Below are 24,677 nucleotides of genomic sequence, written 5' to 3'. Positions count from 1 at the left end.
TGGTGACCGCGCATTTGTCTGGGGTGATGGACATCAACAAATCCATCCTTAATAGTTCGTTAATCAGAGAAGACTTGGGATTTTAGTACTTTATCAAAGCAAAGTCCTAAAATAGCCGATGTAGCCGCATCTATTGCACTGAGAGGAGAAATCGATAGCGTTAGCCTGATAAGCTCCAAAGTTTGCAATGTTGCCAATCAGTAGGGACTTAAACAGTATTGTAGGTCTGCTGGAAGACGATGCTCATCGGGCTCGTTCGATTCACCCAGTCCGCCCATTCTTAGTCATTATAAGACTTTACACTTCTTGTCATCGATAACATGCAATGTTCTGTTTTGGGACAAATTACGATTTTTACTTTAATTTAGTGTTATATAGCCACGAAATTATTGTGATGAAAATTACAAAGCGGTGTCGATGCTTTTTTATCCATTTCAAAGTTATTTGTAGTTTTCCTGCTTTAAAGATGAAAATAGTATCCTGGAATATAAATGGGATACGTGCATCTAAAACAGACCTAAAGTCATTATTTAAATCAATCGGTGGAGATGTTTTATGCCTACAAGAAACAAAAGTTACCCGTAAGTAACTGGTGTTATTTCGGATAAACCTAACTCGGATATGAACTAAGTACCTTACAATTGATTATAATGTGTTGATATTCATAGCAGAGTCACTCCTTGCATTTGCACTATGGGAGTTGATCTTAGTGATGGTCTATGTTCGCACTTAGGGTTTATGCCAGGATTTTCAAGAGGCGGGAGCGCAGGCGGCAGTTATAGTCCACCTAAATGGCCGTCAACAAGTCTTTTGACGATTTTTTTAATATGGCAGACTCGTGACGTCCACCATCCCAACAAAAAGTAGCAAGCGGTCCTTGCGCAGAGAATCCTCGCGGCCACAATTTTGAAATTATCTCCGTTATAAATTCAAATTTCTACGCAAATATTATTGCCTACTATTAAACACATATTAAGTTATGTCAGTATGCCCAAAAAAACATGTTAACTTATCATAAAACACTTAAAGTGTCGATTGTTTATCAAGTATCCCGATATCGGTAAATCTGGGACAAGTCTGACTGGTTGTGAACATGTAACGGTATTCGTGACCCATAATATATTAATGTGAAAAGAACAACTCTAATGACAAATTAAATCCAGTTCAGATCACTGTCGGATAAAAATTGAAAAACTTTGTCATTTTTATTCAACATCAATGCATATTATTACAGTATATCATTTCGCCCGTTGTTAAATGGTAGAGAGGGATACATAAGAAATGTCAAAATAATAAAAAAAAGTATCCCTGATCGCTCATTATTGTAGCTAGCGGCAGTTACGGCGTTGATTAGTCTAAATTAATAGACGTGTTATATGGGATTATTCAAATCCCTAACGTCTAAACGGGTTTGTTAAAAAACAGGTGGGGGGGGTGAAAAATATTGAAATTGTATTTAGAGAAGTATTTTATGTTTGAAGATAATGAATACTTCTATTCCTATTGTAACGTGTGAGCCAAATATAATGTCATTGCAAAGATATTTTGCACAAAACAAGCTTTAAATGCATTAAAACACAGGATTTACCTTTCCAATTAAACGAAACATGACTGAAACAGACAACAATTGTGCCAATCGTAACAAGTCGACCATCTCCGGCATGCTTTGAGATAGACGTTGTTAATACAATCCTAACAACTCGGCCATCACTGAGGTGTTCCGATTGTTGTAAAACTGTCAACAGCAGCCTTGCAGGTGCCTTTAATGTATAAATCGTTACATTTTGACAGTATGAAATGAAAAAAAACACATCAAACTCATAATTATTCGTTGGATATTTATTTTTTACATTATTATTTAGTTTATTTATTTTAGTTTTAGTACAGAACTAATATAAAATAACATGATAAAATAACATGGTAAAATTTCTTGTTTTTATGATATTTTATTGAAGCAATACGCATTAACCCGGAATCCTGGTCAGAATAATTACCCATTTTTGGTACAAAACAATTTGTACTTGAAGGATTTGCCATATCCTAAATCGTAAAAAAGATCCGTCAATTAATTGGACTATTGCGTTGATATGACCCATCCTATGGCCACATCTCCCTCCTTAAAAAAAATCAGACAATTTTTTGTTTTCAGACCAAAATTCATTGAAAATTCCAATAAAAAAATACTTATACTCTCAATTAAGTTTGACTTGTTAAACCATATTATGGGCTATGGTAGTAAAGCTCATAACTAAATTATTTTTTAACCAATTGTCTCCAAACAACTTGCATTCTTCTCAGAACATAAATTCATTGTTTATTGATGTATCTATTTCTTGCAGGCGATATGCTAGATGAAGCAACGGCTATCGTCGAGGGATACAACTCTTACTTCAGCTTCTCTAAGAAAAGAAGTGGCTATTCAGGTAATGGCAGCATTCAACACGAGTGTATGAAGTGCTAACCGGTTTTAAAAGGTTTTTGAATTCATAGAAAAAGTCAAAAGTTGTACATTATAACTCTATAAAAACTTATAAAGAAATAGTTCTGGTTTGGATTACCAGACCCTACCGTTTTTTTTTAAATTGTGTGTTTTATTAGTTTATCTGAAAAGCTTTATACTATTTTTTTTAACGCCATTGCCTACGCCATTGCCTTACGATGACAATAACACATAAATACATAAAGGCAAATAATACAACAATATAAATACTTACACCACCTGTTTTCAGAAAAGATGTTGCTGTCACGACACAATTTTTTTTGGGGACCTTTTTGAAAACAGAGAATAAACTGCCTAAGAAACAACAATTGTTTTTATGGGATATTTCATATTTGGCATTTTAACGACTTGAAAACTTTAGGATGATGAAGTGGCATTTGTTTACATAAATAAGTTGTTGCAATAAATACTTATTTATGTATGAATTAAATTGATTTTGACTTGATATTGCACACAGATTAATTGAAGGAAAATTATGGGTTTTTTTAATCAAGGGCATTCTTCTTTCTGTCTGACTATGTGGGATTGGAGACGGGGTCCTTCTTCAGTGGAATTTTTGTCTATTAAGGGTAACTTTGAGTAAACGCAGGATTGCTTAGTCCATAACAATATCATCTAAAATTATATAAATGTTGTTTCATGTTTAATAGAGAATCACATTCAATGAATTCTAAAGACAGCGCAATGCAACAGAATGCTTCATGAAAAGGACAGCTCTGATGGAAATTTTGATATTGACATCAAAAATTCGGAAAATATACATGTTTCAAGGAGGAGAAGGGGGCCAAAGAACTCGCCCAGAACTCTGATACATAAAAATAACATTCGCAAGCAAGAATTTAATGCTCATCAATGTAAATTAAAAAATTAAGCAATAATTCTTCAATATATATGAGCCACATCGCGCAATTTTGAGGCATTCAAACATTATCATTACATATGAAATAATCATTTAATAGTAAAAAAAAAGCAGAAATAAGGAATTTTTATATGAAGTAATAATGTACTGTATATAAACTCCTTTCTTTTACAGGATTGTTATTGCCATATCACCTTTTGATGATTAAGGACCATTAGTTTAATCTTATTGGCAAAGCAACAACGGATTTTGTCCCCACTGCCTAATGGAATAAGAATACCCAAATGAATGTTTTTTTCTTTCTTTATGTTCCATAAAGATTGCACGTTAGGAAAACAATGAAAATTATAAGCTAGTTGTAATATTGATATGTTAATGCTGCACATCAGTTCAATAATATACTTTTGTTATTACGTCATGTGCGTGACATCAAACTTGCTATTCAAAATCCACAATACATGGTCTCACTTGTAAAGACATATATCTAACCTAATATAAGTGATATTATCATGAAATTTTCAGTATAAATTCCTGAAATGTCATTTAATTCAAATACCCAAATAATAAAGATGTTTTGTAAATATTTGTAGGTTTGTAAATTTAAGTTTCCAAAATGAATGACAGTGGTGAAAGGTTAGTTTTTTAAATATTTTAGGTGTGGCAAATTTCTGCAGGGACCATGTTACCCCAACTAATGCCGAGGAAGGTCTATCTGGGGGCTTGAGCGCAAAGGTTGAGGGCATAATTGGTTGCTATGGTAATCATACAAGTTTCACTGAGGATGAGCTTAAAAGCCTGGATGCTGAGGGACGGGCTGTAATTACCCAACACCGAATCAGGTAGCCACTGCTAGTAGTCTAGCGAATACATTACTTGAGTTAGTATCCTTAAGCTCTTGAAAGGGTTACCTTGGCCCCTTCTTTGGTTGCTAACTTGAAAAGTTTGTTACTTAAGGCGGTTCATATGGTTCAAATTTCTAAGAATGTCAGGAGGGTTATTATTATCACTTGTAAGATCTGTTGTTTTAGCTCTTCTGGCCTTTTATGCTATTGCACATACTGGTAGTCTGTCTTCTGTGCATTTGTTAAAAAATGGTTGTGAACACAATAAAGTGCTCAGTTTTCATTGTGTCTCATTCAAACTTATACAGTACATGTAGTTAGAAATCCATGAGAGCTAAGTTCCTTTCGAACCTTTTTAGCCAGCAAGATCCGCCGATGCATGTTAAAAGATTGCCTATACCCATACCTACATGGTCTGGATAGATTATGACCACACAAGCCATGTCAGTAGATCGTAGGCCTTGGTAGGCCTCTTGTTTATCTAAGATATGACTTCCACTGAGAAAAGTTTATAATGGTAAACAAGAACATGTCAAAAATCCCCATTTTTATGTCCCACCTTTCAAATAACACCAAGACTATTTTGTCAGCCATACATATTTTAATATAGAAAGTGGAATGGTTTATATTTAAAATACCCTCAATATGTGTACCAGTCAACATAGTTATATCTCTACAGATTTCGTGATGGAGAAGAGAAAGACCTGGCAATAATCAATGTGTACTGCCCGAGGTTCGATCCCGACCGTGAGGACCGACACCAGTACAAGTTGAGGTTCTTCGCTCTTCTGCAGACCCGGGCAGAGGCTTTGCTGGATAGTGGAAGGTGGGAGATCTATTATAAATTTGGATTATTACCTAAATTATGCTTCATGTATTATTTCATGTAAAAACAGCTGTAGCAAGAAGGTGTAATTTACGATAAAAAGCTTACGGTTTATCATAAGTTTGTTGATGTAAACAGTCATTGAACAAAGTCTTGGATTTAGTAGCCCTAATTCTTACCTTATACTACCCCCCCCCCCCCCCAAATCTGTGTACAGTACACAGCTTCTGTGTATTGATCTTAATCTACTTGCCATGATCCCTTTTATCAGATCTCTGATCTGAGTATCCTGCTGTGCAGTTTAGGAGGTTTTATTATACAAATGGACCCTAAATGGCCCTGAGCCAATAAACGAATACACAGGAAATTGGCCCCTACTGTGACACCAGTGCAATTAGTAGAAGATGCACAGCAGGGGATTATCACGCCAATCATTCCTTAATCTAGGCCTTTAAAAGGGGCTTTGCCTCTCTGACCAATATCAAGGGGCTGAGTAAATTCACAATTTTAGGCATTTTGTCTCTATTATCACTATTCTAAGGGCCCTGGCACTATTCACAAAATAATGAGTCAACAGACCTACTAAATTAATCAAGATGGGTTAATGCAGATTATGGCCCTTGTTTGACACATAGATTCTAGTTAAAGTTTTGTGAGCAAGTATTATTTAGTTTATATCTCGCCAACATTGAACATCCTCGGTAAACCTCGTTTCCGCAAAATCCCCTTCGCTTCGGTTGGGATGAACCTATCTTACACTCTCGGCCATGGAAGATACTTATAATGTACTGCAATCCTGTACCAATTTTTAAGATCTGTGTCAGCTAGGGAATCCATAAGTTTGTTTGGCCCAGTCATCTTAAGTAATCTTTGGGCTGAACAATCTCAAATTCTTATACTATTGCTTGGCATCAATTATTTAACAAGCCATGCTATATATAATTCAGAATATGAACAAGCTCGGAAAACATTTTACCAGTGCATGTAGGCTTGTGTTTATTTCAACCACTTCTGGTCGTCCTTTAAGGTCAAGGTATTGGTATTGCCTTGGTGTCTTCTTTGGCATTATATGAAAACTTTAGATATTTGACATGGAACTTTCTTGAACAATTGGAGAATTGGAAAACATGTGATGAGCATTTAAATTTGTTAGCAATGCTTGTGTATGTTTCCTATAGTAGATTCATTTTTGCATCTTTACTAAATTATGATAATAATTTTTTCAGGCATGTGATAATTCTTGGTGATATCAACACAACCCACAGGCTCATAGATCGCTGTGACTCAGATGATGGTGTAAGTATTCATGATCTCTTTCTTTGCCTTATGGTGGATTTTAATCTACCGTAACTGTTACTGTTATATGTATAAAGATCTAAATTGCATTTGAATAGTTGTCACCCAACTTGGATTTGTTTCATTTAAAAGACATGCGTCACATTTAAGCTTGTGCTTGAAGGGAGCTTTATTTGGATATCTGTGTGTACATAACATATATATATATTGTTGTGGGACAACATTTTGCTTCAAACAACAAGCTCTAAACCTCTCTTTCCTTAAACTACTGTGTGAATTTCAAACTGTGTAGGTATGGTCCTTGGATGGCATCCATTGAAATTGGCTAAGAGAATACTCTAAAAACATTATGACAAGAGCTTAGCTATTTGTTATGCAGCATTTACGAGTGGTTCGCTACCAAGTTTGCTCAAATTGAGCCACACTGGGGACACTTGTTTTACATAGAATAACTATTGTTTGTAATATGAACCTATAGCATTTGAAGGTTTTGTAGCAATGAATGATCATGCTTTTGACAACAAGTCAGTTCCCTATCAAGTGCCAGTCAATCAACTTTACACATTAAAGAAAGCCTACTGCCACTGCTACAGATATTCTTTCACATATCAACATAAAACTTATTACTAAGGACAGGCTCATACTCACGCCTGCAAAGGATCGCTTCATGCACAGTGTGCCTTGGTTTCACAAGAACTGGCCAATTAAATCATACCCTTACGTTATGCTCTTTGGAGTGCCGAAAACTTACTGTTTAAAGGTGCTTTTGAGGCAGTTCAAATTGACTTTGTCTTCATTTCAAAATGCAAGAGTCGATGATTATGTTTTTATTAGCTGATTGATGCTTTGCTAAGTTTATTTACAAACAATAGTATAAAGAGAACAACTCATTTTTATCCTTAGTCTTGATCTTTACACTAATTTTTTTCAAAATATTCTCTATACGAAATATGGAAGCAAACTGCAGTGAAACCTGCTATATGATTGTCCTGCAGGAGTCCAACAAGCGCCCAAGCAGACTTTGGTTTAACCAGATGATGTGGCCTGAAGGTCGTGACCCTGACCTTGACAGCGACCTTGACCGAGAGGAATTCATGGCGACAACACCCTACACAGTTGGAGGCAAATTTGTGGACACTTTTAGACATCTTCACCCTGATGAGGTAATGTATACTTATGTACATTGTTCAGAAATGAAAGATAACTCTTTCGCTGTATTTCAGTGTTTGATCATTTTGAGGGATTATGATCAATCTCATTTAGGAAAAGTGCAGTGCACAGAAACCATAACTCCTGCTGCAATATTTTTTAGTTATTGCCATTTGTTAAATTTCATTGTTATCTTTTGACAAAAATGATACTGTTCTTAACTTTGCGGGGGTAATGGCATTCTTGTTGAAATATAAGTGTAAATTGACAAATCTCTTATTTAGATGTTAAACGAGGCAATTAAACATATCAAATCAAATGATATGCAATATGATTTCAATACATGCAAAAAGAAATATCCATGCCATTAATATTTACATCCAGATTTTACCGAAGCTTATCACGCTTTAAAGCTTGTTTTCAAATGTAATGATATTAGCTTGAAATTTCCAGAATTGAATCTCGAAAAATTGATAAACATAAATGTAAGACTCCAAAATTAATAGTAATCTCTTCTAGCATGGCCTCCCTAGTGTTACAAGTTTTGTCCATCTTACAACTAGTTTAAACTTTATTTAATTTTACAACGATTGTGAAACAAGCTATTACAACTTATATTAATCACTCTCGTTGGCACGATGTTGCGCGTGAGTGTGGTCTTGTGTTGTGGGGGAAACCGGAGTACCCGGAGAAAACCCACTTGTCCGGCTTGGTGACCACTAACCAAACTCACATGCGCCCAGGCCGTACAACTAAACAGTGCAATAAAAGCATTTGGCTCATTCTAGGTTATTAAGAACATGTCAGTGTGTGTCCTGTCAGAATAAAATATAAGTATGTCATAAAATTTCAAATTTATTTAAGAAGTGAACAAACTATTGTACTACCCTCATATACTTTCTATCAATATTGGTATTTTTACTAAGACACAAAATATCGTGTCATGTAACTTTAACTAATTGCAATTATTGTATCTACTCTGTTTTGTTACAGGAGGGCTGTTACACCAACTGGTGTACACTGACGAATGCTCGTTCCACAAACTATGGGAGACGTTTGGACTACATCCTCGCAGATACTGAACTTACCAGGCGCTGCGTTATTGGAGCTTCCATTTTTGCCGAAGTCGAGGGCTCTGACCACTGTCCGATATCTGTCGATCTTGATTGTCAGGTCATCCCTGCTAAAGCTTGTCCACAACTTTGCACAAAATTCATGCCTGAGTTTAGTGGGAAGCAACAGAAATTGTCGACATTTTTCACAAAGTTGACAAAAAGAGACGTGGAAATGAAAATCAATGAAAAGTGTGAAAATTGTTCTCAGAATCGGGATGAATCTTTACCAAGGGTAAGCAGTGAGAACTTGAGTCGAGTAAAAAGTGTGAAAAGGTCCCCTGAAAAGAAACCTGGATGTTCTCAGCCAATGAAAAAGCAGAAGACTGCTGTTGTGAAAAAATCGAACAGTGTCGGAAAGCAGGCTAATTTAATGTCATTCTTTAAAGGGAATGGATCAGATTCAAAAGACCAAGTTAAAAGTGAAGTGGCTGTAAGCATTGGTGCAAATGATGTTAAAGAGAGTCAAGTAAGTTCTAAATTGAGTGTTTTTGTCGAGGTCAATGAAGTTGAAAAGGAGGATACGGCAGCTACAAGTAAATATTTTAATGTTAACAGTCAAACAGCCACTGATGGTTGTGAAGGGAGTGAAGAAAAAAAGCCAGAACTGGGCACAACATTAGTAAAGGACAATAGCTTATCAACAGCAAGTGCGTGGAAGAACCTTTTAGGGGGCTTGGGTCCTGCTCCACTGTGTAAGGGCCATCAGGAGCCATGTGTGCTGAGAATGGTTAAAAAACCGGGGCCAAACAAGGGTCGTCAGTTTTACACTTGTGCAAGAGGGGAGGGTCTTAAATCAAATCCAGAGGCTAGGTGTGAATTTTTCAAATGGATAGTGAAGAAATAGACATCTTGATGAATAGAAAAAACAGACAAGATATATTGCAATATATCACGTTATTTTAATATCTGCATTTTGATTCTTTGTCAACTCAGTGAACTCATTGTGAATCTATTTGTTTTTCCTCAAGTATAGACTGATCAATTTATTTAAAGGGTCATTCCATTAAGGATTTGAAATTGGAAGTATGAACTTCTTTGCCATCATATTTAAATGTGGAAGTGTAGTCTCCCGAACACAAAGAATTTTTGCACTAATGTCCAACTATTCCATTAAATATTAAATACTTTGTAAATTTAAATGGCCAACTTCACGAAAATGTTTTCAAATCATTCATTTCACTTCAAGATTTGATTTATTAAAATGTGTAAAAAATGCCAAAAAATAACTTTGACACTTTGAGCTTCCAAAACTTCACATATAGAAGCTTTTTCCTAAATTATAGCAGTTTTGGTACTTCATGGACTGAATTTTGGAAGTTTTAGCCAATTGACTTCCAAACGTCCTTTAATGGAAGTCCTGAAATAAAGTAGTCTTGTAGTCTTGGACCAATACTGCCATGCATTCCTCTTGTAGATGCATTAAATAGTACACAAAGAATGTAGCATGAACTTTACAATTTTATTATATATAGAACATACATTATATGTATTTTGATTCAGACTATTTGACGTATGTTTACGTGTTATAAATTTTGAAAATGACATAATTACTGTTGAGTTAATTTTCTATTCTCAAGTCTCGATGAAACAATGTTTTATATCCCCATTTCACAAGAGTGAGGGGTCGACTTATGAACGAGCATTTAACTACATTGTTAAATAAAAGAAATCAGTTGAATGGTGGGTGAGTGTCACAAATCAAAATTTTAACTTAAACAAAACCTTTGCCTAGGTTGACCAATAAATCTATAAGTTTCAAAATAGATTTTATAATCACTCAGAAATGTTGAATGATGACACCTGGGTTGATTGGATGACCTCTACATGTATAAGTCCAGAAACATGGCCAGAGTCCTTTTCTTGACTTGTGATACCGGTATGCCAAGGGCAGCTAACTAAATTATTGGACTTGGTGGCTGAAGTTGCTTATCCTGATTATTTCCAGAGTTAAGGCCCTTAGTTCCGAACAATAAAATTTTGCCACAGTAGTGATTTGGTGATTAAGACACATGCCAAATCATTAATATTTTTGTCCATTTGACATCTTATTAGAAATATCAGTAATTAACATGTATAGGCCTAAAGTGTCTTTGACCATAAAACAAAGCAAAAATTGACCTATAAAAAACCTGAGGCTGGTGTTTGGGACAAATTATCACAACTAGAACTTTGAACTTTATCACAACTAGAACTTTGAACTTTATCACAACTAGAACTTTGAACTTTATCACAACTAGAACTTTTAACTTTTTATATAGGGGCTCAAAACCAACTTATCTAATTGAGTCAGATAATGTTGCATGTAATAGTCGAGTATGCTGTCTCTGTGACAGCTGTTGTTGTTTAATGTAGCAATTATGAGAATGATAAACACTGAAGTGCTTTTTATAGCGAGGCACATATGCACTGTTGTTAAAACTGGTTATGACCAGGATTTTCTGATGAAAAAATCACCTTCTATTGTGTAAACAATATTAATCTAAAATTTACCATATTACCTAGTTTTTGACCTAAATTAGAACTTGACTGAGAATTCATGAACACGATGATTCTCGTCAAGAAAAAGCAGCCTTTGTCAAGGTTAATGGATGGTTTGACATACCCAGTAGTTATCAACATTCATACTTCATCAAAACTTTATCAAGACCCTCATCTGATTAAAAGAGCAGTCTATATTGTGTTAGCCAGGTTTATTATATATTGATCCATTGACCTTTGTGAACAGTTATTTACCGAGATAACATATACACATATTGGAACTTGATCAAGATGAGAAGTCACCTCAAAATTGAGTACCGTAGATGTCAACTTGATCTGAGGTCTGTGGGCCCAAACATTCTTCAGTAATCAATTGGAAACAGATTTTCGGCTGGAGGTAAACATGACCTTGACTTACTTACCTCATAACCAATAGCATATATATTCTGGTCATTATCAACCTGCCAACCAAGTTTGAGGTTCCTGTGCCAAAGCTTTCTTTAACTATTTATCAGAAACAGATTTCCAGCTCAAACTTATCTCCATCTTGACCTTTGCCAACCTTCCTACGAAGTATTAAGGTCTTGGGCCTATGTGTTCTTCAGTTATTGATCGGAAAAGCATTTTCAATAGAGGTCACCACAACCTTGACCTTCGACCATCAGACCTCAAAATCAAACAGATTCATCAGCTGGTCATAACCATCCTACCTTCCAAGTTTGAGGTCTCTGAGCCCAAGCCTTTTTCAGTTAATGATTGGAAACAGATTATCAGCCTACCATGACCTTGACCTTTGACCTCAATAAGGTTCATTTGCTAGTCATTACCAACTTGTCTAAGCGTTCTTCAGTAATTAATTGGAAATGGATTTTCAGCTTGAGGTCACCAAGACCTTGACCTCAAATTAACTGGGTTTGTCTGCTGATAATTACCAACATGCCTGCCAAGTTTGAGGTCAAAGTTATTGATTGGAAACCATGTGGACAGACCAACAGTCAAATTACCATATGCTGCCCATCGGTGCATAAAAAAGCAGCCCATATTATCATTATTTTTTTTGAAGAATTGACCTAGTGACCAACATTTTGACTGAGTGACCGTTTGACTAGAGGTGACCCATTTTCAAACTTTGAAACTTCATCAAGACAATCTATCAAATAACATCTTAAAAGGATCTGATGAAAAATGCAGCCTCTAATGGGGAAAAAAGTGTTATCTAACGTATTACCTGGTGACCTATATTTTACTTTGATGACATCATATATTCATTGACTGACTTCTCCAAGACAATTATTCTGATGAAATTTCACAAATTTGATGTCCGTACATCACTTCAAGTTGGGACCTTTATTGATTGTACAAACTTGAACTAGACATACATGGCAAGCACTTTGTTCATCGTCAAGAGAAACTTAGCCTAACCTTGAATCAAGTTCCCATTGTAGGGTTTTAACCAGGTTCTGGAAAAGGACAGGGTGATACAGTAAAGGGACAGGGTGATACAGTAAAGGGACAGGGTGATACAGTAAAGGGACAGGGTGATACAGTAAAGGGACAGGGTAGGGAGGGACAAAAAGACACATTATATCGGGCAGTGAAGAATTAAATGCATTATGATTTTCATACAAAATGTTAGAAATTTGAAGTAATATTAGGTTTCAACTACCAAACATGTAAAAATTTGTTTTTATTCATAATCACATTACAAGTAATAATCAAAACAACACAAATATTTGATAATTTTGATAATCTTAAGCATTTAATTTTTTGAAGGCAGAAGGGTGCTTATTCTTTTCTCCATGAGGGCAGAAAGGTGCTTTCATAGGTTGGGGAAAATACTCTCATGAGGCTGAACATATGTACTAATTAATAAACTTAAAACAGTAAAAACAGAAGTCATTTATTCAATACGGTACACAAATATATTTTCATAGACACTGAATGTACTAATACAAAAACAAAGTATCAATCCCAGTGATGGGTCAAAAATGTAACTATAACAATTCTAAATAGCGTCTCTGTCTTTAGGCGGATCCCTCTTTGCAAATTTCTTCCCTGGCTTGGGAAACCATCGATGCTTGGTTGTAAAGGTGATGTGACTCAACTCCTGCGTGTTGGGTCCAGTAGGTCTTACTCTGCTGTCATAGTTTCTCAGAACTTGATCCTTTAACACGCTTGTTCCCTGAGAAAGCTCTTCTTTGTTATATTCCATTGGCTGAAATATGGATTGACAAATTGAGGTAAAAAAAAGTTCAACTTGTGAAAAATTCATATGCATTGACAATTTGAGGTGAAAATAGTTCCTCTTGTGATTACTTTAAGAATCATGTCGGACCTATTATAAAGACATGTTGGGATTACAGCTGCCTGTTAAGGTGTGTTGGTGACCTCACCCGATAAGGCCCTTAGGGAAAAACTGTTCAAGATGTATTAACATATTGGGGTTTAGCAATTTCATAAGAATATATTCATTTTGATTTAGGTAAATATAGAGGTAGAAATATAGATCCACTAGTCAATACTTTCATACGGATTGACGATTTAAAGTAAATATAGTTCCAATAGTGAATTTATTATGGATTGACAACTGGAGGTTAAATAGTTCCACTAGTGAATATGTGTGCACTTAAGTAAATATTTGCAGGCTTTAAAAGCAATTCAAGAGCACTGTGAAGCAAGAGTTATTGCTTAAATAACAAGGGACATAACTCAACAATTATTAATGCAAGAGTTATGGGCTTTCCTATAAGTGAGTATACTGTCTCTTGAAACAGGTGTACTCATTAACATTGGAATATCTTTTTTTTTTAGTTATGTTCAATGTTAAAGATTTCTTATGACAATGCCGCCAATGCTGAAACCAAAGCTTTAACAAAACCGCCACTTTTTCTTTGGAAAATGGACTTTTTTGAAAATCAGACAAAGATAAAAATATTTCGACAAGAGCGCCTTTTATCAACAAGCATACTTTACTACTTGAATGAAAAATTAAAGCATTCAGCTATTTAAACTCTGCATTGCTCTTGAAAATGAATGTACCAAGTACAAATGTGTAGCCTTTTATTTTTTCAGCAAGATTAAACAGTTATGATAGTAAAAAACATGGGGCTGTATATAATTTGTTTTTTTGCTTGATCTCTATAAATATAAGATGTCGAATCTGAGAGTAAGTTTTGGGCTATAAAATCAATTGATCAACACACAGAAAGGAATCACTGAGGACTATCTATTAACTAAAATTTCTCAAATTGTTTGTATTGACTGTTGCAAGTGCCAATTTACATATCAGTTAAATGTCAAAGGGGCTACTATGACATTGACCTTTGACATACTGATGCCAAAATGAATGGTGTCATATACTTTTCATAATCATAACTCCAGTAAGTTTAAAGACTGTAGGATCATGTGTTATGGATACATCGAAAAGACAACCATTTTCAAGGGGTCACTTCCACTTTTACCTCAGGACCATATGATTAAACATTTTTTGTTTATTAAGTAAAAAATGTTTTTTTCAATGAATGACCTTGCCCTTTCACCAAATGACATCAAAATCAAAACCTACTGGCCATGACCAATAATCCTACAAAGTTTGAGAACTATAGGATCATAACTTCTGGAGGGAAACTGTTTTTCAATTTAAGGTCACTACAATCTTGACTGTTGACCTTCTTCTTGACAGTAAAATCAGCAGATGTTTACTTCTAGTCATTATCAAGAACCTTCCTACCTTTGAGAATGGTATATACAATTTTATTGGATATATTAAGTAGACGGAAACCTGTTGATCAAAGTCTGAATAACCAGGACCTTTGACCTACTAATTTAGAAGCTATCAGGTTTATCTAATGACTACGACCAATGTTCATACAAAGCTGAAACATACATCAACAGGATATGCACCAAGTTATTGATCATAAATCATTACATGAGTGAAGGTTTCCATGATCTTGACCTTTGACCTACTGACCAAAAATAATAACAGTAATACTTTCTTACCAATGTGCATACAAAGTTTGAAGACTCTACAAGTTCATATGCAGATATTGATAGAAAACCATTTTTCTACTTAAGGTCACCACTTTCTTGATCTTTGACCTACTGACTATAAAACCTATAGAGGCTATCTACTGAACATGATGCAATTTCTGTGCATACACAGGTTGCAGACTATTGAGCAAGTCAGTCACAAATTATTACTTGGAAAACATTTTTATTAATTATAATGACCTGGATTTTGACATATTGACCCAAAATAATTTGTGGTTATGTTCTTACCATTAACAATGTCTAGACAAAGTTTGAGGACTCTACAACAATTCATTCATGTATCTTTGACCTGAAACTTTTTTAATAAAAGTTACCATGATATTTGACCTGCTGAGCTCAAAATCAATGGTTGCCATCTACTAACAATGACATAAGCCCATACTAAGTTTGAAAACTCTATAATCTCTATAAGAAAACATTCAATAATAGTTGTACATGTAAAACATTTTCAGTTAAAGGTCACCCCTTTGACCTACTGACCTTAGAATAAATAGGGGCCAAATGTGCATACGATGATTGAAAACTCCACAACAAGTCATTTGAAAGTTATTAATGCTGCCAAGCGAGCCCAAGAAATCTGCCATTCTTTATAGACAACACAATATTCCATACATACCTGTGTATGTTCATAGGGATGCTCCGGCTCTGGGTGCCAGCACACAACAGTCTGTCCATCCTCTGACATACCCACTAATGGGGTTATTGAATTGGAAGATGACCTGTTGCAAGAATAAGCAGTTGTTAACAACATTCAATTCAAATGGTGACAATCTGCTATTTGTTCAATTTTAGGTGATCGCAAAGAAGTGCATCTTCAGTGCTGAAGTGAGTTCTTCTACAACATAACCTTCCTTAAAAGTGTATCTATTGTCTCAAACTGTATCTTTATTTTTATTAATAATATGGCAATTATAGAGTACATTTTAGATAAATATTATCCTATTTTCTATTAAGAGGTGCACCTTTTAGATTAGGTAAGTTTTTATTGCCATTTTTGTGTAATAAAGTTTCTTAAATACATAAATAAATACAATAACATGTATGAATATACAGTCATTTATTCATTTATGCTTCTTGAAATCATGCACTGAATTCATACAATTTATATTGCTATGAATTTATCTTGATGTTTAAAAATGAATACCCTTCAATGTTCTTCTCTTTGGATTGTTTGGACTTTTTCAGAGTGGCAAAGGACCTTGGCATCACTAGTCCATCTGAAATATCAAACAAAACAATGCTTATAGATTAATAGCATTACTGGCTAAGGTCACAAATCCGAACACTTTTAGAGGGTTTTTTACATGCATCTTGGAGAGCATTTGTTGTAGTAAGTTATAATTTTGGATGAAACATTTTGGGTTAATATGTCAACATCTGTCAAAGTTCAGGTTCAGGAACTTTAAAATTTGATGTAAAAAAAATTGTTAAAATTTATGGACCGTAAACCACCCTTCAATTTATGCTATGGAGGGCACAAATACTGAACACTTGAAAAGCATTGGGGATTTTCTAGGATAATACATCATTCTGAAAAAGTTTTGCTAAATTTTTAAAAATGATGTCAGAGCAGATGAGTGCTTTCAGTTACAATTGGATTAAAAACAAATTGAAAATAAAATAACATCAAAAACTTGATTGGTAATAACCTGCCAAAAGACATTACCTCACAAAAAAACATGAAAATAAATTACGATAAATTTAAAAGTATGTTATATATTAATAAAACATTTAGCTGCTCAGTTATTTATTGTTTCCACTGTTTTTTAAAGCATACGATTTTGTCATTTTCCTGTGTGCTACATTTTGATCTAAAAGCATATTAGAACATTGAATGAGAATTTTTTAGAAAATACTTAATAAAACAAGCTGAAACATTACACATGTTATTAAGGCAAGACTTTGTATTGATCAAGATCATCGGAATTATCAATCACCATAAACAAACGTGCATATGCAGTATTGGTTTCTTTTCTTTGTCTATTCACCTAGATATGCCTGTTGTATCACTCACACTTAAATTTGTCTTGCGTCTATGAAAACATGTGTTGATTGGGATTTTTTTTTTAAAGATTAGGAAAAATATCAAATATTTTGTTTTTGGTATAAATCTGATAGTTGGACCTTTAGGAACTGTAGAAAAAGGCCTGTTCTACAGTTGGACATAAGCATATCAAGGTTTGATTGAGTACCTCTGAGGGTGTAACCCGACCGATCTTGCAAACCTAATACTAGTGAAGGCAAGATGAACAAATATAATGAAAAATTGATGATTGGCCCCCAAACTAATTATGATTATTATTGCATTTTTATCAAACTCAAATTATTTAACTAAAATAACATGAAACACATGTTTATCACTTTATATAAAAATAAGTTTTCATAACATCATTCATTATATTTGAATTGGGGCTATGACTATACCGATTTTTTTTTTTTTTTAATATGTCTTGTCTTGTTCAATATGTTGGACAAATTATAAAATAAATGTATATGAATGTATACACACCTTAATTGTCGACCTGAATCATGAATACCAAATAATGAGAAACAATATTGCAATTCAGCACCAAGTTCCTGCATACTGTGATATATGAGTAAAATGCTCCTAAATACCTCATATCAAAGTATGTTTCAGCTTCTAATCTGCATCTAAGAGTTCTATCATTAGCAATATTCATTCAAGTCATGCTTTGAAATAGTTAACAATATATGACAGGACTGTCAGAATGACATTTGGAATAATAAACACTTCATAAAATGATGTTTTCACAATGTCTCAGTCAAGGGTTTCTGCCAGAAATTTCATAAGGCATGAATGAAGAGAAGATTCAGGAGGGATCTTATTTATCTTTATTCAAAACAAAACAAAAGAAAACTGATAGGTTTCATATTTTCTTCACCGATGCTTCTCAATTACAACTTAATAATAAGTCAACCAAAGGAAAATAAGGAATTGATAAACAAATAATATGACACGCAATTTATGTTACCCTTATCATTTAACACTTATTTCTTTAATACTTTGAAATAATGGGCAACTATAAGGATAAAGATCCCAATTACTACAGAGGTGTTTTTCACTATTTCCTGTTGATATAAAGTATAGAAGGAGTTGGGGTCATAAGGTTTTAAACATGTCAGCTCATTTAACATGTGTCAGTTATTAGCCTTGCCAGCAGATGGCATCAAGGCCTCGTGGAAAACCTGCAATAACTTATAATTGCTGGCAAAAAACAACGGGCCAGACAAGACCTCGTGGAAAACCTGCAATAACTTTTCTATGTTGTAATGTCAACTCGACAACGTTTTTATAAGTATTGCATAACCAACTACAAAATTCAAATGGAACTCTATAAACGGGAAAAATTAGCTATAATTTTGACATTGAAATTCAGTCGCGAATTTATATGATAATTTAAGTTTACTTCAAAATTATGGACAATGGTCATTCGTTAGAAGAAGACATACATTGAAGACATTTCAAATTGAAGGTAAAGGAGAAAGATTCTTACTCTTGAGGCTGACTGAGAGCTGACAATAACTTAAACATCTCTGCACTCCAAATTTCATGGACGTCGCCATCTTGCCTTAGGTTAAAAAACACTATAATTTAAGTATTTAAGGTTACAAAATACTTTAAATTAAAGGCACCTTCGAGGGTAGCCTTAGTGAGTTCCTTCACCTTACACTATCGGTACTGTGTGTAATATCATTACACAGGGAACCAGACAATCTCAAACGGAAAACCCACATCAACAACTGTAGTAATGTGAAATAGACTATAGCTTGATATTACTTACGGTTTGCATTGTCTAAAAGTATTCAGTTATTGTGATGCTTGTCGAGAATAAATGTGTGTAAAGCTTATGAAATCTTAAGTTATTAGATTTGGCGACGAGGATGGGATAATGGCTGTGTACGGAAGAATAAAAGAGTTTTGCTATGGGGAAGAAGATTGGATCGAGTACATCGAAAGATTGGAATATTATTTTATTACAAATGAAATTACTGATGCGGACAAGAAGAAAGCGATTTTATTATCAGTGGTTGGTGCAAAAACATACAAACTGATGTGCAATTTAATTTCACAAGTCAAACCAAGTGACAAATCTTTTGCTGAATTAAAAGAACTTGTTCAGAAACACCATCATCCTAAACCATCAGAAATAGTAAAAAGATTTAAGTTTAACAGCCGTGCTCGAAAAGTGGAGAAACTTATCAAACTATGTGGCGAAATTACGTCAATTGTCGGAGGATTGCAGTTTTGGAGAGACATTAGAAGTAATGGTTCGTGATCGACTCGTTTGTGGTATTAATGAAGACAGAATGCAGCGCAGATTACTGTCAGAACCCAAGTTGGATTTTAAAAAAAGCGTTGGATATTGCGACAAGCTTGGAACTTGCGACAAAAAGTGCTGCCACTTTACATAATCAGTCGATAAATGACACTAAGTACTGTGTATAAAATTGGTCAAAATAGGCACAAGCCAGCAAGGACTGCTCCCAACAGGCAATCTGGAAAAGCAGGTGGTAAGCCGTGTTATAGGTGCACAGGTACAACTCATGGGCCAAATGACTGTCCATATAAGGATTGTGTTTGCTACAATTGTTCAAAAACAGGACATGTGCAAAAAGCTTGTAGAGCGGAGAAAAGGCAAAAATAGCTTCCGCCAAACCAGTTAAAAAGAGACCAGGAAAACAGAAATTTGTGGAGGACGATGACGACGATGAAGTGTACACCATGTACAACTTTGTGGAGGACGATGACGACGATGAAGTGTACACCATGTACAACTTTGTGGAGGACGATGACGACGATGAAGTGTACACCATGTACAACTTTGTGGAGGACGATGACGACGATGAAGTGTACACCATGTACATTAGTGATCATATAAAGCCATATAAGGTTGAAATGAACCTTAACTCCACAACAGTTTCATTTGAGCTGGACACTGGTGTTTCAGTAACGATAGTTAATCGGGAGACCTGTGAAAGGTTAAAAAAAATCTTCATCTCTTGAGAAAACTAAGGCAAAGTTGAAAACATACTCTGGAGAGTATTTAACAATTCTTGGGAAATGCAACGTCAACGTGAAATACGAGGCCAAGAACGTTGTATTGCCGATCATTGTGGTGAATAATGACGGGCCAAATCTCCTGGGAAGAAACTGGCTTAAAAAAATAAAGCCTGACTTGGGAAAATTTTGTTCTGTAAAAATCAGTGGGGTAACTGATGACAATGATTTGAATGCGATTTTGAACAAATACGGGACCGTTTTCAAGGAGCATTGGAAATGATGATGGTCTAAGTCGATTACCGAGACCTACAGAGGTTTCCGTACCGCCAATTCCAACGAAAGTCATGTTAGCCATTGAACAATTGGATGAAACGCCGGTAACATCACAACAGGTCAGGCTATGGACGAAACGAGATCCGGTTATGTCAAAAGTTGCTGTGTTTCTGCAAAAGGGATGGCAGGAGAAATGTCCAAATACGGGATTAAGACCTTATTTTGCTGTTAGAAATGATTTGAGCATGCATGATGGATGCATTCTTCGAGAAAATCGTGTAATTATACCTCCCCGTGGACGTGAAACGATGTTGGACACCTTGCACGAAGGACATCCAGGCGCAAACAGGATGAAATCCTTAGCTCGAATGTATGTATGGTGGCCTTTAATGGACACTGAAATTGAAAATCATGTGAAACACTGTCAACTATGTCAGACAAACAGAAACATGCCCGCAGAAGCGAAATTGCATCCGTCGGAATGGCCGCAACGACCTTGGGTGAGACTGCATGTCGACTATGCAGGTCCATTCATGGGGAAAATGTTTTTGGTCATAATCGATGCTCATTCGAAGTGGATCGAAGCATTCGATACGAACAAAGCTACTTAAGCAGTGACAATTGAACTATTACAAAGGACATTTGCTACATATGGACTATGTCAGCAACTGGTCACAGACAATGGAAGTGCATTCACTTGTTCAGAATTTGATGAGTTCATGAAAAAGAATGGCATAAAGCACATTCGAGTTCCGAGTTACCACGCAGCAAGCAATGGTCTGGGAGAGCGAGCTGTAGGGATAATCAAAAGTGGGTTAAAGAAGCAACGTCATGGGACTATTCGGCAAAAGTTGGTAAAGGTGTTACTCACATATCGACTCACACCGCAGACGACACTTATAAGTGTGAACTTCTATATGGAAGAAAATTAAGGTCAAGGTTAGATGTGGTAATGCCAAATTTCACTGAAAAGGTTCAAAATAAACAGGCAAATATGAAAACCTACCACGATGCACGTGCAAAAGCCAGACAATTTCAAACTGGAGAAAAGGTTTTTGTGTGGGAAAGTGTTAGAAAATCATGGACACAGGGGACAGTTATTAAACAAACAGGATAAAAAAACATGTGGATCATTTGCGTGACCGACACTGTGTTGATATCACAGAAAAACCTGAATTGGAGGATGTTATACCCCCAATTCCAAATCCAGCTACGCTTGTGCAACAGAACGATACAATCGAGAGTATGCCAGAAGTGCAGGATTCGCCAACAACGCAGGATTCGTCAACCACCGCCGATACTTCAATAGCAGCGGAACAACCACAGCAACCACCAAATCTACAGCTACAACAGCAGTATCAACGACCACAACGCGAGCGCAAACCGCCAATTCGTTACAAGGATTATGTGTGCTAAAAGATTCTTACAATATTGTTGTGTGTTAAAAGGGCATAATAATCCCTAACCATCAATAAGTGTCAAGTAGCATACTAAGCTGATATTTTCTTTCATAAATTGATAGAAAATTAGTATATATCAATGTTTATATACTAGTATATGCTATTATAATTAATAACCATATATATTCATCTGTATATGTTTATTACGTTATGTGAATGATTGTTTGAAAGAATCAGCATTTTTTTGTATATCTACTTAAATTAACGTTGGAATGTTGGAACACTATTTTTCACAAAAAGCTAATCTAGGACATTGGGTTATTATTTTCATGTACATTTCCAGAGTGTTTGACATTATAACCAGTCAACAACCACATTAACTTGATAAAGTTTTGTTATTGGAGTATAATTGCCAAACCCAGGATTCAACTTACAAATGTTAGCAAAGGTTATCAAAACAAAACAGTTTTATTTCATGGGAATTCAGGGACAATTTCTCGATGGATTCATGAATGAACTCTTAATTTAGGGGGGAAGGATGTAGTAATGTGAAATAGACTATAGCTTGGTATTACTTATGGTTTGCATTGTCTAAATGTATTCAGTTACTGTGATGCTGGTCGAGAATAAATGTGTGTAAAGCTTATGAAATCTTATTACAACAGTTATTACAACAACTTATGTAAGAAAGCCAACTGTACCCTGGGATTTCTTCGCCGAAATCAGTGAACAACAGCACCAAGTGCTTTAAATTGTGGCTGTTCATGCTAAAAGTGAAATTTATAAAAACTCATTCTTTGTGAGAACTGCTATTGACTGGAACAAACTAAGTGACAATTTAGTCCACTCTGATTCAGTGAAGTTTTTTAAATTGTCATTAACAAAAAGTGATTAAGCACGTACATTCCTTCCCCGTGGTGTTAAAGCCAGTATTGGACTCTACCACGTATCATTTATTTAGATCAGCTTTAGATTCAGATTCAGAACAGTCGGGGTATGAAAAAGCCTATCATATATTATCAACATTACCAAAAGCGTAGTCCTTCGACGGGCTTTGGCTTATTTATGAACTGTAAACAGTGTGTCCGTGAAGCAATAATCAAAATGATTCCATACTAGTTGTGGACCCAGCTACATGTACGTCTATTCCGAACCTCACCTAAAAAGTTTATGTGCAAATCGTTTTCCATTTGTTTCTATGTAAATAAGTTTGACTACGTATCATCATGTACTATAGCCATAATCACACATGTCACGCGGCTGTCTATCTCTCTATCGTGAGTTATGTTTGTATACATTCAGTTATTTAGATTATGTTATACTGTTTTTATTATGTTAAGCATTCAGTATGAAGTCAAACACTACATTACTTAGTACGTACATATGAACAAGATCACATGCCGATTTTTTCCAAATAATCACGCATGTATCGTTGTACATAATTTGTTTTTCGCCCGTTAGCAAACAGCTTATAAACAACACATCTCAGGATAAGGCCATACCAAATTGTTTCGCCCGTTAGCAAACAGCTTATAAACAACCCATCTCAGGATAAGGCCATACCAAATTGTTTCGCCCGTTAGCAAACAGCTTATAAACAACGCATCTCAGGATAAGGCCATACCAAATTGTTTCGCCCGTTAGCAAACAGCTTATAAACAACCCATCTCAGGATAAGGCCATACCAAATTGTTTCGCCCGTTAGCAAACAGCTTATAAACAACGCATCTCAGGATAAGGCCATACCAAATTGTTTCGCCCGTTAGCAAACAGCTTATAAACAACGCATCTCAGGATAAGGCCATACCAAATTGTTTCGCCCGTTAGCAAACAGCTTATAAACAACGCATCTCAGGATAAGGCCATACCAAATTGTTTCGCCCGTTAGCAAACAGCTTATAAATAACGCATCTCAGGATAAGGCCATACCAAATTGTTTCGCCCGTTAGCAAACAGCTTATAAACAACGCATCTCAGGATAAGGCCATATCAAATTGTTTCGCCCGTTAGCAAACAGCTTATAAACAACACATCTCAGGATAAGGCCATATCAAATTGTTTCGCCCGTTAGCAAACAGCTTATAAACAACACATCTCAGGATAAGGCCATACCAAATTGTTTCGCCCGTTAGCAAACAGCTTATAAACAACGCATCTCAGGATAAGGCCATACCAAATTGTTTCGCCCGTTAGCAAACAGCTTATAAACAACGCATCTCAGGATAAGGCCATACCAAATTGTTTCGCCCGTTAGCAAACAGCTTATAAACAACACATCTCAGGATAAGGCCATACCAAATTGTTTCGCCCGTTAGCAAACAGCTTATAAACAACCCATCTCAGGATAAGGCCATACCAAATTGTTTCGCCCGTTAGCAAACAGCTTATAAACAACCCATCTCAGGATAAGGCCATACCAAATTGTTTCGCCCGTTAGCAAACAGCTTATAAACAACCCATCTCAGGATAAGGCCATACCAAATTGTTTCGCCCGTTAGCAAACAGCTTATAAACAACGCATCTCAGGATAAGGCCATACCAAATTGTTTCGCCCGTTAGCAAACAGCTTATAAACAACGCATCTCAGGATAAGGCCATACCAAATTGTTTCGCCCGTTAGCAAACAGCTTATAAACAACACATCTCAGGATAAGGCCATACCAAATTGTTTCGCCCGTTAGCAAACAGCTTATAAATAACACATCTCAGGATAAGGCCATATCAAATTGTTTCGCCCGTTAGCAAACAGCTTATAAACAACGCATCTCAGGATAAGGCCATATCAAATTGTTTCGCCCGTTAGCAAACAGCTTATAAACAACGCATCTCAGGATAAGGCCATACCAAATTGTTTCGCCCGTTAGCA

At 35.5% G+C, this 24,677-nt stretch overlaps 2 protein-coding genes across 2 annotated transcripts; one reads left to right on the top strand and one right to left on the bottom strand.

Moving 5' to 3' along the window:
• The first annotated feature begins 412 nt into the window (after window positions 1-412).
• Window positions 413-10,142, top strand: LOC128216804 (DNA-(apurinic or apyrimidinic site) endonuclease 2-like). The gene is made up of 7 exons (XM_052923467.1): window positions 413-581; window positions 2,340-2,423; window positions 4,015-4,198; window positions 4,881-5,027; window positions 6,254-6,323; window positions 7,319-7,486; window positions 8,466-10,142. The coding sequence occupies exons 1-7, from the start codon at window positions 467-469 to the stop codon at window positions 9,429-9,431; spliced, it is 1,734 nt and encodes a 577-aa protein (XP_052779427.1). The 5' UTR covers window positions 413-466; the 3' UTR covers window positions 9,432-10,142.
• A 2,806-nt stretch (window positions 10,143-12,948) lies between these two features.
• On the bottom strand, window positions 12,949-18,705 carry LOC128218030 (39S ribosomal protein L42, mitochondrial-like). The gene is made up of 4 exons (XM_052925542.1): window positions 18,631-18,705; window positions 16,260-16,332; window positions 15,732-15,834; window positions 12,949-13,280 (listed from the first exon to the last, which is right to left on the bottom strand). The coding sequence occupies exons 1-4, from the start codon at window positions 18,698-18,700 to the stop codon at window positions 13,071-13,073; spliced, it is 456 nt and encodes a 151-aa protein (XP_052781502.1). The 5' UTR covers window positions 18,701-18,705; the 3' UTR covers window positions 12,949-13,070.
• Window positions 18,706-24,677: the final 5,972 nt, after the last annotated feature.

This window comes from Mya arenaria, chromosome 14 (genome assembly GCF_026914265.1).
Source record: "Mya arenaria isolate MELC-2E11 chromosome 14, ASM2691426v1".
Lineage (NCBI taxonomy): Eukaryota > Metazoa > Mollusca > Bivalvia > Myida > Myidae > Mya > Mya arenaria.
Note: the sequence above shows the minus strand (reverse complement) of the source record. Positions and strands in the feature narration are given on the sequence as shown.

Coding starts and splice junctions, on each gene's coding strand:
- LOC128218030 (XM_052925542.1), bottom strand. CDS start 18,700: ATGGCGACGTCCATGAAATTTGGAGTGCAGAGATGTTTAAGTTATTGT. Junction 16,333..18,630: donor GCTCTCAGTCAGCCTCAAGA/GTAAGAATCTTT, acceptor TTGATATTTCAG/ATGGACTAGTGATGCCAAGG. Junction 15,835..16,259: donor AAAGAGAAGAACATTGAAGG/GTATTCATTTTT, acceptor TTCTTGCAACAG/GTCATCTTCCAATTCAATAA.
- LOC128216804 (XM_052923467.1), top strand. CDS start 467: ATGAAAATAGTATCCTGGAATATAAATGGGATACGTGCATCTAAAACA. Junction 5,028..6,253: donor GCTTTGCTGGATAGTGGAAG/GTGGGAGATCTA, acceptor TAATTTTTTCAG/GCATGTGATAATTCTTGGTG. Junction 6,324..7,318: donor GCTGTGACTCAGATGATGGT/GTAAGTATTCAT, acceptor ATTGTCCTGCAG/GAGTCCAACAAGCGCCCAAG.